This window comes from Sus scrofa, chromosome 2, assembly GCF_054392235.1.
Source record: "Sus scrofa isolate SSC_HxYL_T2T_F1_AM1 chromosome 2, Sscrofa_HxYL_maternal_Yorkshire_Landrace_v2.0, whole genome shotgun sequence".
Lineage (NCBI taxonomy): Eukaryota > Metazoa > Chordata > Mammalia > Artiodactyla > Suidae > Sus > Sus scrofa.
In genome coordinates, this window is record NC_139384.1 from 60870766 (window position 1) to 60884266 (window position 13501).

The window sequence follows — 13501 nt, forward strand, 5'->3', positions numbered from 1 at the left end:
TCTTAAAGTAAAAGTTAAGGTCACTGATTTGAAACCTTCCTTCTTTTCTAATATGGGCCTTTTTGTATTATAAATTTTTTCCTAGATAATTTTTAGTAATTTCTCACAAATTTTACATGTTTTATTTTTCTAATTATAGCTTTCAAAATTCTTTATAATTTTCATTTTGATTTCCTACTTAACACAAGGGTTATTTAGAAATATATTACTTAATATTCAAATAAACCATATGCAAATAAAAATAATCTGGAAAACTTCCAGAAATATCTCTGACATTATATCTAATTGAATTCAATTGTAATCAGAAAGCATACTTTGCATGACCTGAGTTCTTTTACATTCAATTAGAGTTGTTTTATGGCTCAAAACATGGTCTATTTCAGTAAATGTTATATGTGCGTATGAAAAATATGTGTCTTTTGCTGTTAAATTGTCATTTCTATAGACCAAATACCTGTATTTCTAATCACCAAATATCAGTTTGAAGTTTCATTTTTAGATGCATAGATATTTAGGATTGCTATATCTTTATGATGAATTATCATAAAATAGTCTCTAGTTATGATATTATATTTGCTCTTTATCTACTTATGGTATTCATGTAGTCACTTCAGTTTTCTTTCCGTTAGTATAGAAAACCAGTGAACATGACATGTCTTTATCCTTTTACTTTTAACTTACCTGTGTCTTTATATTTAAAATGTGTTTATTATAAGCAGCATAGAGTTACATCTTTTCTTTTTTAAGCATAACCTGTCAATCCCCACCCTTTAATTGCAGAGTTTTGTTCTATTATGAATTAACTCTCTATTGTCCTGTCATAAAATATCATCACCTTAGTGGTTTAAAAGAACATCCATTAGGAGGGCACAATCTTTAAGGCATTAGTCTGCTGTGGCCTCCTTTGCCTGGCAAAGCAATAAAGCTCCCTTTTTTCTCCTTCACCCAAAACTGTATCTCCAAGTTTCTATTTGGCACCAGTGAACAGAGGCTGTTCAGCAACATCCTTATCTATGGTGACCTCATCATTATCTCATTACAACTGTTTATGGGGGAGCAGAATTCGCTAACTCAAAATGTGTCTCTTTGGCATCAGGATTATTTTAGGCTAATTATTATTATTATTGTTTTTGCTTTTTAGAGATGCACCTGCAGCATATATAGGTTCCCAGGCTAAGCATTGAATTGGAGCTACAGCTGCAGGCCTATGCCACAGCCACAACAACATCAGATCTGAGCCACGTCTGAGACCTACACTATAACTCATGGCAATGCTGGATCCTTAACCCACTGAGCAAGGCCAGAGATTGAACTGCAGCCTCATGTTTCCTAGTCAGATTCTTTTCCACTGCACTGTGACAGGAACTCCTAGGCTAATTATTTTTAAGAAATAGAAGACTCAGGAGGCCTAGAAGTTTGGGAATTCAGTGTAGTCATTTGTCATAGCTGTGGCTTGGGTTACTACTGTGGTGTGGGTTTGATCCCTGGCCTGGGACCTTTCATATGCTGTGGGCATGAGAAAAAAAAAGAAAAAGAAGAAGAAGAAGAAGAAGAAGAAGAAGAAGAAGAAGAAGAAGGAGGAGGAGAAGGAGGAGAAGGAGGAGAAGGAGGAGAAGGAGGAGAAGGAGAAGAAGGAGAAGAAGGAGAAGAAGGAGAAGGAGAAGGAGAAGGAGAAGGAGAAGGAGAAGGAGAAGGAGGAGAAGAAGAAGAAGAAGAAGAAGAAGAAGAAGAAGAAGAAGAAGAAGAAGAACAAGAAGAAGAAGAAGAAGAAGAAGAAGAAGAAGAAGAAGAAGAAATAGAAGTTTTATTTCTACCTTCCCCTTAACTACCTAAAATAATTTAGGGAAGGGGCCTGCTCTAGGAAGAGCATCACTGCCAGAAATATCTACTAAAAATATGGATCCAGTGTTGTAGAGGGAATTCAACAGGGCCTGGAGACCAAAGTCCTCTCTAGTTCTCTGCATGGCATGGCAAACATTTGTTTACCAAACATTTGTTTTTCCGTCACAATAGGATAGCATTCCACCCCTGTGACCTCTCAAACCTCTAACCCCCTACCCCCTTCTCCTTCTCTCAGATGGCATATAAGCCTCAATTGCCTGATTTATTTGTCCTTGGGCTTTGTTTTTCTTATATGGCCCCCTAAACATAGATAATTAAACTTGACTTTCTCTTTTTAATCTGTTTCATGTCAATTTAATTTTTTTTTGCTTTTTTTTTTTAGGGCCGCATGCGTGGCACATGGAAGTTCCCAGGCTAGGGGTTGAATCAGAGCTTTAGCTGCCAGCCCATACCACAACCATAAGAACACCTGATCTGAGCGGCATCTGTGAACTACACCACAACTCAGAGCAATGGCATACACTCAACTCACTGAGCAAGGCCACGGATCAAACCATATGCTCATGGATACTAGTTGGTTTAATTACTGCTGAGCCACAAAAAAGAAAAAGAAAAAAACAGAACATCCATTTATTATCTCATAGTTCTGTGCATCAGAAACTCAGGTGAGCTCTGCTTAGGTCCCACAAGGTCAAAAAACAAGGTGTCTTGGTTTGCTAGCTCTTTCCTGAAGGCACTGGAGAGAATCTGCTCTAAAATCACACAGGTAGTTGGCTGAATCCAGTTCCTGCAGCTTCAGCCCATAAGATGGTAGGGAATTATAAACAAAATCTTCTTCTGACCCAGAAAATTCCTACACAAAGGTGAAAGAGAAAGGAAATAGTTCCATTATTGAGTACATGCTAAATCAGAATGTGATGTGCACCACAGGCAACCCACAAAAGAAATTGCAAAGGCAGAAAGAAATCTTGTCCTTTTGTAGACCTAGGTAGACAAAACTCTTAAAGTTCTGACTCCAATTTTCAGTTTGTTGAGGAAGTTTCTCCACAGCACCAAGCAATGCTCTAACACCAGTTGGTTGTCCTAAATTCAACCTAATTCTCACACTAATTGCCTAGAGATAGTATCAAATCCTACAGGTTAGTCTGGCCCTATAAGACTGCACCCTTCTCCTGCTTCAGATGCCAGTCTTAAGTCCAGGTTGTCACCTGTGCTTCTGACCAAAGAATTATAGATCAGAGGTTTCCATGACCCCCTCCCTTGGCTTCAGACATGAGTTGAAAGTTTAGGTTGTTACTTGTACTTCTGAAAAACTGGCTATATATTAAAGTTTCCATTGTCCCCTCCTTGGGCTTGATTAATTTCCTAGAGCAGCTGAAAGATCTCAGGAAACCCGTACACTCACTAGATTACCAGTTTATTACAATGGATATTAAAGAATATGAATCAACAGTCAGATAAAGAGATATGTATGGTGAGGACACAAACAAAGGATCTTCTGTCTAAACTGGTCCTTTTTGGTTTTTATGAAGGTTTCATTATGTAAGCGTGGTTGATTAGCTTATTGTCAATTGGTAATTGATTTAACCTCTAGCCAAACTTCCCACCTTGGAAATCAGGAGGTGGGATTGGAAATTCTAGCACTTTCTAGGTTGGTTTCCCAGACAACCAGCCTCCATCTTTAAGAGATTCCCAAAAGTCACTTCATTAACATAAACCCAGCTGGGTGGAAAGGGACTTGTTATGAATAATTAAACACCTATGTTATCATTATGGCTCTGAAGTATTTTCAAGAACTGGGGATAAGAAAACAATTATTTTTTTTTTTAATTTTATGACCACACCCATGGCATATGGAAGTTTCTGGGCCAGGGATTGAATCTGTGCCACAACTGGGACATAATCCACAGCTGTGACAACACCAGATCCTTTAATCCACTGTGCCAGGGTGGAAATTGAACCTCCTGTGCCTCCTCCACCACAGAGAACTGAGTTGCTGCAATTGAATCCTTTTTTTCTTTTAAAAAAAATTTTTTTTTGCTTTTTTAGGGCCACACTTGTGGCATATGGAAGTTCTCTGGCTAGAGGTGGAATCAGAACTACAGTTGCAAGCATACACCACAGCCACAGCAATGCAGGATCTGAGCTGCATCTGTGACATATACCACAGCTCACAGCAACTCCAGGATCCTTTAACCTACTGAGTGAGGCCAGGGATTGAGCACACATCCTCACAAAAACTAGTTGGGCTTGTTACTGCTGAGCCACAATGGGTAGTTACTGCAGTTGGATTTTTAACCCACTCTTCCACACTGGACACTAAGAGAGACTAAATTTTAATAAGAAAAGATGATTTCCTTTCTGTCACTGCCAGAAGTTTGTGGGGGCTATATGCCAGAAATTGTGGACAAAGACCAAATATGTATTTGAAATACATTTTGGTGATCTGACTGACCAAATATTTATATTTCTTACAAAAGTTTCACTATTATATCTGTGTTTTCAAGATAAAAATGCTAATTTTTTCTATGACTGGTGGTAGGGTTTAAAATTTGGATTCAGATAACAGCTGAATTTAGCTATGTGTCCTCCCTCAATGTGGGGAGAGGGGGCACAAAGGAGATCATTCCATATCACCACAAAATATGCCACTTTGGCATAAGAATTATTTTGAGCTAAAGGCATCTGAGGATTGGAAATCCCTTATGTATATAAAGCAGAGCCTCCCCAAAGAATTCAAGTGTCATAAATTGCTTTCCCAGAGCAACCTTAATCTTCCCTTTTTAGAGAAGTCAACACCACTCCCAGACAGAATTTGTCAAAAACTATCCATCACACTTCTGTTCTCCTAAGCGCACATTTATCTTTCCAAAAAGTCTTCTGCTTTTCCATAAGCTCCATACCTCCCTTCCCTTTTCTCTCCTAAGTTGGGTGTAAGGATCCCGGATTCTAACAACACCTCTGAGTGCTCCCTTATTCATGTTGTGCAAGTTAATTAACTTCTGTTTGTTTTCCCCTTGTTAATCTGTCTCTGGCTAGTTGAATTTATAGGGCCCCAGCTGGAGGACATCCCAAGATAGGTAAAGAATTTCCCCCTTCCCTACAGGCACTGTCTTCCTTGCTACATTTCAAAGAAATGGCTCCTTGAAGAATGGCCCTTGAAGCAAACATCCCTGGTTGTGGGACTGGCCAGAGAGTTAGTTAGCCTTTGACTTTATAATGCAAACCAATGTCAAGCCTAAAACTGCTCTTTCCATAAGTATTGAGATAAAAGTGGCATGGTGAATTTGTTGTGGAAACTGCAAAAACCATGGCAGCTGAAGCAGAAAAATGGCACCCAGAGATATGGAAAAGCAAGCTTTATTCAGCACTGGTGTGGGCTCAGAGGAGTCACCTCCAGAGTCTGAGCACCAGGTCTTTGTTCTCAGCAACTTTCATACATTATAAGGTCTTGAGTTTCCCTGTAAGCATCCCAGACCTCCCCCCTTCCCCAAGCAGACAGTGTTCCTCCCTAAGAAACTGAGCAAGTAAGGTTACAGAAGTGGAACTGATAAGCAATGCTGGGTACATGATTAGCAGGGCTGCTGGCTTGGACATAGTGCTCACGGTTGCTACATTATTACAAGAAGGGTGATATGAGGTGAGCATAGCTGGAAAGGCCTGCAGCTGCCTTTTTAGCCAAGGGGGTGGGGGTTGTTCCTTAGTTAAAACTCTTATTTCAAACTGACAGCATCATCTTTTCTTTCCTGCTGATACACAGAAAGTGGTGCAGGATAGTGTGTCTTCAAGGGAAGCAGTCTGGAACAATGAAACTTGATCTCATCTCTCTATTAACCACATAATAACTACAGATGTATGGAGAGGTCACTGTTCAGCCCTCGGATGGGCATGGTCTCCTCAACCTCACCCAGGAGGTGGAAATGGCATTTGAAGGGGCACAAAGTTTGCCACCCCAAAATGTCTCTCTGGCATGTGGATGATGTTGAGTTGGAAGCTAATTAAGACCCAAAGACTCAGGAAGAAATAATGACCTTCCTCAAACTGCTGAAGGAATTTTGATTGAGGGGCCATTACAGGGAGGGAACTATTACCATCGATGACGATAGTATGAGGGAGGTGTGGTTGACAGGGGGAAACTAACAAAGTCTGTTTTTTAAAATTACTCTCTGTGCCCCACTGTTTCTGCAGGACGTAGCAAACATTTATTTACCAACCATTTGCTTTCCTATCTCCCTGTAAATTGTCTTCCTCCCCTTTGAAATTCCCAAACCACTGTCCTGACATCCTCTTTTTTCTTCAGCTGAAGATGGTATTTAAGGTGAGGGTTTCAGCCATTTCGGTGAGTTACTCAGTTTTCCCGGGTCTCTCCCATGTATACGTGTCATTAAACTTTTGTTGATTTTCTCCTGTTACTCTTTCTCATGTCTATTTAATTCTTAGATCAGCCAGAAAAACCTAAGAGGGTGGGGGGAAATCTCTTCCTCCCCACTGATGCACAATTTTAGCCATCCTAAGAGTTTATTGAATGGGTCATGGAATAAAGTTCATAAATAGATGCTGTAGTGGGTTGAATTGTGTCCCTGCCAAAATGTCTGTCAGTGAAAAAATTCACCAATAGTCAATTAAGAAAGAAATGGAAAATTTTATTTGCACTGGCTTGACAATTATTATGTGGAGGACAGTCTTTCAGAAAACTTGGAGTACTGCTTTGAACAGTAGAAATCAAAGCATAATTAATTATATAGTTTCTGAGGCAAAGATTACATATGAAATGACATATTGATAGTTAGTCCAGACCCGCATGCGGCCACTTGCAAGATTAAGACAGGCATGCTATCTGTGAGAAATGAAACATTGCCTGCCATATCCGTAAACAAAGGATGTCACAGTCATCAGTGATCGCAGCCAGCTTTGGTGGTGAGCCCTGAGGGAACTCAGGAAGGAAACAAAGAATAACTACCATCTAGCAGCCATCAGGCTGCAGCCACTCCTGATGGTGAGGCCTGAGGAACTCAGGATGTGAAAACAGGATACTGGCCCCCATGGCTGAGGTGCACATCAAAGAAATGATTTCAGTGAGCCCAGACCCTCAGACCTTCCCATACATAGAAATGCACTAAATTCCTGAATTTGGGATGTCTGGCTTTCTTTTATTAGCAGTAATCTTAAGCTCCTGTTACCTGTCTTTTGTTATAAAACGCCTATGTATCTTAGCTCCCCCTTTGCCTCCTCAGAGCAGTTTTCTCAGGGTTACTTCAGATATTTCCTCCCAGGCTTAATTTCTCAGTTTTGTCCACCAAATGAAGTGGAATGCTCAACTTTTAGGTTGTGGATTTTTTTTTTGGGGGGGGGGCAACAATTCCTAGAGATGTACTGTGCTGTTGCCAGGAGAAAACTGCTCTCCGGATCAAGCAGACATTCCTGTTTCTTCTAAGGAAGTCTCGTTAAGGTATAATGCAGATGCACAATGCATACTAAAGGGGAGGAGATAGTCACCCACATGACAGAATTTTACGTTTAAATTTTTTCCCGTTTCGCCTTAAAAATCTTTTTGTTTCATTGTATGTAAATAGTACCTTAATACAAGAGGCATTTCCTGGCCACTCCAGTCACTGACTACCATAGCGCTCCTGATTCTAAACTCTGAAATGGTGGATGTGGAGATAGTTTTTATAAAATTCACCCTGTCTTTGCATGAAGATCTTGACTGCACAAAACATTTTCAGACTCCTATAGTGTCCTTGTTTTCTATGTTCATCATACGCTGAGGTGGCCCTGCCATGCAAGAAGGTGTGCTTGTCCTTCAGCCCTTGTGTTGCAACTCCACACCCCCTGTTGTGGGCTGAAGGGGGATCCCAAAAACAAGTGTTCAACTCCTAATCTCTGCAACTGTGAATGGAAACTTCTTTGCAAATAGTGTTTTGCTGATTAAGGTATGGATCTTGAGGGTAGATCATCCTGGGTTAAGGTGGCCCTGAATCCGGTGTCCCTGTAAGAGAAAGGAGAGGGAGGTTTGAGACACAGTGTCATGAAGAGGTGACCACATGGTGACAGAGGCAGAGACTGGTGTGATGTGGCCACATGCTCAGGGAAGCCTGGAGCACCAGACAACATGAGAGAGGCATGGAATGGATTCTTCCTCTCAGGCTCCAGAGGCAACCAACACAGCTAAAACGTTGACTTCGGATGTCTAGTCTCCAGAACTGTGAGAGACAGTCCTGTAGTTTTAAGTCCCCTAGTGGGTGGTGCTTGGTTAGGGCAGAGCCAGGCACTACTACAAGACTCCTTGTGCTCCACTCTGCTGTGGGGATACTGACTCTATGCGGCTCTTATCAGCTGTTTCCAACTAGGTTAGAAAATGGGTATCAAGGGAGCAGCACACAGCCTGGGGGACAGTCCCAATTCTGTCTCTCTTAGTTGTCACAGTGCTGTACCTCAGTTTGCATTCTTAGCACTCTGTGAAACCAGCAGCATGGGGTCTCTACTCTGCTCCCCAAATAGGGGCCTGATATCGATGGGTAAGTCCTCAGCTCCTGAAGTGACATAGAAGGCAGGGAATGGAATGAATGGATGAGTGGAACAATCAATATGGGACATATTCCTAACAATAAGCACCAACTCCCTGCATGTACCAAGCATAAGATCACTTCAGGAGGCTTTCAGGATGGTAACATCACCCCCAACCAACCAACAGTCCCCTTCAAGTTCAGATGTGACTATTTCCCAGAGGGAGACCAAAAAACCTTCCCCAAATCACCTGGTAAAGAATAAGCTGGGGTCTCAGAGACAAGATTTTCATTGTATGTATGGTAACTGGGCAATCCCAGAGCTGGGGCTACTGCAGGTCACTCCATTCCTACTGTATATGAGGACTTGCAAAGGAATGCCTTAGCACAGAGCTTTGTGTGAATGCCCTTGGTTTGCATCCACTGGGGGTCACTGCACACTGGATTGGAGGGCCCCTCTCCTCCTGGCTCTCCATCCCTGCTCCTCTGTTTCACATGCTCTCTGTCCTTCCAGCCACTGTCTTACCTTTCCCTTTAACGACATAAGAAGTAGATGATTCCACTCGTTGCAAGCCCCATTGCAGTGAGGATCAGAGGCAAAGTTACTGTCAACACTGTGCTCAGGAACCCTGTGGAGGGAGTTGAAGGGGTTTCCGGGGAGTCAAGAATATCAGGGTGAGAGAGCTTCTTTGTTCTTAACATACTGATGCTAGAGGGTTCATGTTTACAAAGTACTCTGAGATGTCTAGACGCAGCATATTGTGCATTTGTTTAGCTAGAGCTAGTCAGATGCACAGGAGATAGATAGTAGACACAGGGAGAGAAATGGTGAAACAAAGGTGAGACAGAATGTTAAACATTGGGTGAATCTGGGTAAAGAGGGTACAGAATTCTTTGTAGGATTCTTTCAAATGTTCTCTAAGCTTGAAGTCACTTAGAATAAAAATTGTATACACAGGTAAAGTTGAAAGTCACTGAGATGTCCTTCAGAGGGTGATGTGTATAAATAAACTATGCTTCATAAAAACTATGGCATGTTATTCAGCCCCTAAGAGATAGAGACTTTCAAGCCATGAAAAGACATGGGAGAACCATAAATGCATATTCCTCAGTGAAAGAAGCCATCCAAATAGGCTACATACTGTATGATTCTAGCTCTGTGACATTCTGGAAAAGGAAAAACTACATATAAAGAAAAAGATCAGTGATTGCTAGGAGCAGGGTGGGTGTGGATAAATAGGTGGACACTTTAGGGCAGTGAAACTACTCTGCATGATACTGCAGTGGTGGATCCACATCCTTACACCTTTGTTCCAGCCCATGGAATGCACAAGACCAAGGTGACCCCTGATGTAAACTGTGGACTCTGGGTGATGATGTGTCAATATAGGTTCATCGGTTATAACACATGTACCACTCTGATGGGGGATGTTGATAATGGGGGAGGCTGTGTGTATGGGGGCAAGGAGTATATGGAGAAATCTTTGTTATCTTCTCTCTCAATTTTGCCATGAACATAAAACGGTTCTAAAAAATAGTGTATTAACAAACTAAAAAAAAAAAAATGTTAATATGGGGTGAATGCTTCTCTTTCTTCTAAAAGGCAAAGCTTTCCCTGGGTCTCCCTCTATACCCCATCTCTGTTCTACCTCAGTAATAAGCATGCAAAACTCTGCTTTTCCCCTTGACTCCCACTCCAGCAGGCCATGGACAGAGATCTGCTGCCCTGTCCACTCTTGCTGCAAGCCTCTAGGCTCCCTCCTAATGTCCTAGCATCTGGGGCCATAAGCACCTGCACTCAGAACTTTAAAGGCCAGAACTGAACAGAACTCTTACCTGACAGGTCAATCTCAGTTACCTTCTTCTCTCCAAGGAGGGGCTTGGAGATGGAGCAGGAGAGGCTTGTCACATTGCTGCCCTGGAGGGTCACATTGGACACCACAGTCCAGAGGCCAGTTGTTGGTGAGGCTGAGAGACTGAGCACAAAAGGTAAGAAATGTTTCTTGAAGTCTCTCCACTCCAGGCTCCAGGTACCAGCCCTCCAAGAGGCACTCTGCCCTGATGACTTCCTCCTGGTCAACTTCCACTTGAATTCTGAGCTCTGAGCCAGCCCTTTTGGAAAAGATGCCTGTTCCAATCTCTGCAGCTGCTGCTGCTTCCATTAGAAAAACTAAAATCTTGAGAATTTCCAATAGATGTTAGGTGTTCTTACCAAACCACCTACCATGTGTAATATTACACTCCAAATATGTTACCCTTATTTCCAGAAAAAAACAGCAAAGAAAACAAAAATTTCAGGACAATTAAATACCTTTCTAATATTGCAAAATTAGCACCTCTTTCTCTTCCTCCTTTTCTCTCTCTGACCCTCTCTATGTCTCAGTTGTTACTGTGTCTGTTTCTATTTCTCTCTTTTGATTCTATCTCCCTGTCTCTTTCTGTCTGTCTCTCTGTCTCTATCTGTCTCTTTATCTGTCTCTCTGTCTGTCTCTCAATGTTTCTTTCTGTATCTCTGTCTCTCTTCATGTCTGTGTCTCTGTCTCTCTCCATCCCTCCCTCCTGCCCCTATTCCATGTTAGTGGGGTGATTAAGGAAAGGAAAATTATGAATAAAGCCACATACATAATCAGAATTATATTTTCTGAGATAAACTGCCCTTGTACAAAGCATCTGATAAATGGATTTGCTTGGAAGCGCACTTTGTGGGAAGTTCTCAGGCTTATGCACTTTGGGCTACCAGGGGGATGAGCTGCAGCCTGAACCAAATTTGGGGGATGAAGCTCTTGGGAAGGCCAGGGGCCCTACCAGTTGAAACTTACCTACCACCCTTAGCCACAGTGTAGCCTCACTGAAGCCCTTATCACTGAATTGGCAGTGGAATGTCCCATTATCAAGACCATTGGCATTGTGTATCCTCACAGCTGCTTGACCCTGGGCCACATAGTCCTTCACAAAGGTTGTCCTTCCCCGATACAACTCCACCTGCTCTTCCTGCACGTCTGATCCATTTCTACACACATGCACAGCTGGGGAAAGCTGGTCCCTGTACCACCGAAGTTCCATGTCCTCGAGGTTGATGTTGAGAGACAGGTTGCACCATAGGTCCACATCTTCCCCAACCTTGACCTGGACAGGATCAGTAGGCCCAAATACCTTGAAATCAGCTTTCTCTTATGAGGACAGATCCAACAGAACTGGTTAGGCCAGTGCAAGGAGACCATTGGCTCTCCTATTCACACCTCTATTCCTCTTGGGGGGAATCCTTGGATCCTGAGCTAACAGGGAAAGGTGCCAGCTCTGCTCCCCTCTGGAGCTCCTCTCCTTCTACTAAGGCATTTATTCTTTTGGGTGAGCCCTAGGCATTCTGAAGTTCCTGGGCCAGGGATCGAACTCCAGTCACAGCAGCAACCTGAGCCGCAGCAGTGACAATACTGGATCCTTAACCCACTGAGCCATCAGGGACCTCTGGGGCATTTTTTAACATGTTGAAGGGAAAGCTCTCCTACCATTTCCAGGGATGGTGCTGGACAGGACTGCAGAAGAACGAGGATGATGCGGAAGCTGGCTAGAAAGACATCTCGACCATGAGTCTTTGACATCCTTGCCAGGGACAGAAAGACCCATAAGACATCAGGGACAAGGTGGGGACTGATTTAATTTCTCTGTGTGTGTGTGTGTCTCTCTCTTTTTGTCTTGGTAGGAGGCAAGGCAACACCAGGAGACCAACAGGAGCAAAGGAAAAATGACCAGAAGAGAATAGTTAGTTTTAACCATCTCAGCCACTCCCAACCCCTAATATGTTTTTAATCCTAGAAATAGAGAGACAACAACTACGATCTATTCTTGTGTCCGTCTACATGTGGATAGAGTTCCTCTGTCATCATCCATCCTCCAAACTCTGAGGAGAAAATCCCCCAGCGTGAAGGGGTTTTATTTCCTCACCTACTCACATAGAATTTTTGCCTAAGCTCTGACCATGTGCTGTCCATAAGCATGCTAGGGGAAAAAACCCAAACTCTCTTTACGTGAATCCAAGGCCAGAACTGCATCTGTGGACCCCCTTAAAGCTCTTTCTTTTCCTCTTGTCTCCATGACAACTTCTACAATTGGAAGAGGGAGGAGTCAACCCCCAGGGCTCTTTGAGAGCAATGCCTGAGGCCAAGACACTCTGTAAGCTTTACTATTATTTGTGCACTCAGTGTAGAGAGCAAGGGCTCTGAACACATCTGCTGAGCTCTCAGGATTGGCATTTATATGAACAAATAAGGAGTTATTTAGACTATCATCCTGTGGTATTTCTCTTCCTGGAAAGGCCCCAGGGTCTTCCTGATACTTGAGGATGACAAGGGGGTGGAGAAAGCAGAAAGCAGGTGAGTATCCTTAAGTCAGAAAATACTCACCAGGTCCCAGTCCCGCTGCAGGCTTCCCACGTAAATTCTGGTGGTACAAATTCCAGGCAGGGTGTGAAACAAGTGAACCACGCTGACTGCAGGTGGTGATATGAGAAGGGAGCCTAGGAATCCAGTGAAAGCAGCTGAGTGTCCCAGTTTCTGTAGAATCCTCCTATTCCTTTTTGCGAAAATAACCACCTGTCTTTTTGGCAGTTGCAATAGAAACACACACACACGCGCGCACACACACACACACACACACACACACACACACACACACTCAAGGGCTTCCTAAGGGGAGAGGTCAACAGAACTGAACACATTGAAGGCTGAAGAGCAAAATTCTGGTAGCAGGAGATAAGGGGAGAGATGGAAACAAAGGGCCAATTAAGGGCCGATGGAATGATGGCTGTCAGGGCCAGTGCCAGGAGCCCCAAGGAGGTGCTGTGGAAATGAGATGCAGGGATCCAGGCCAGGCAGAACCTGCGGGATTCAGATAAAGTTTCTCCATTATCAAAAGACCTCCAGTCCTGGCCAAGCTGGGCCTGGTTCCTTCAGGAAAATTTTTTTTTTTGCCATCAGGTTGAAATTTGCCAGATTCTGTCTTTTCCCTCTAGACTCCTGTGCAGAAGTTCAGACAACCCCTTCTGTACCCCTTTGGCCAGGGTAGCCTGTCCTCATTGCGATCTTGACTCAGGCCAGGCTTAGAGCACTCATGTGGATTCCCCTATACCTGAGGAAGGTGCTTGGTCCAGTTGTGTT

General features: G+C 43.0%; 1 protein-coding gene across 1 annotated transcript; it reads right to left on the reverse strand.

Annotated features, from left to right (window-relative positions):
- Positions 1-7390: 7390 nt before the first annotated feature.
- On the reverse strand, positions 7391-12973 carry BTNL10 (Butyrophilin-like protein 10). The gene is given in 8 exon segments (XM_085010101.1): positions 7391-7831; positions 8875-8977; positions 10185-10369; positions 10371-10460; positions 11164-11516; positions 11847-11881; positions 11884-12040; positions 12749-12973. Coding segments are annotated over 6 exon segments (822 nt in total). The 5' UTR covers positions 11948-12040; positions 12749-12973; the 3' UTR covers positions 7391-7831; positions 8875-8882.
- Between the last annotated feature and the right edge of the window lie 528 nt (positions 12974-13501).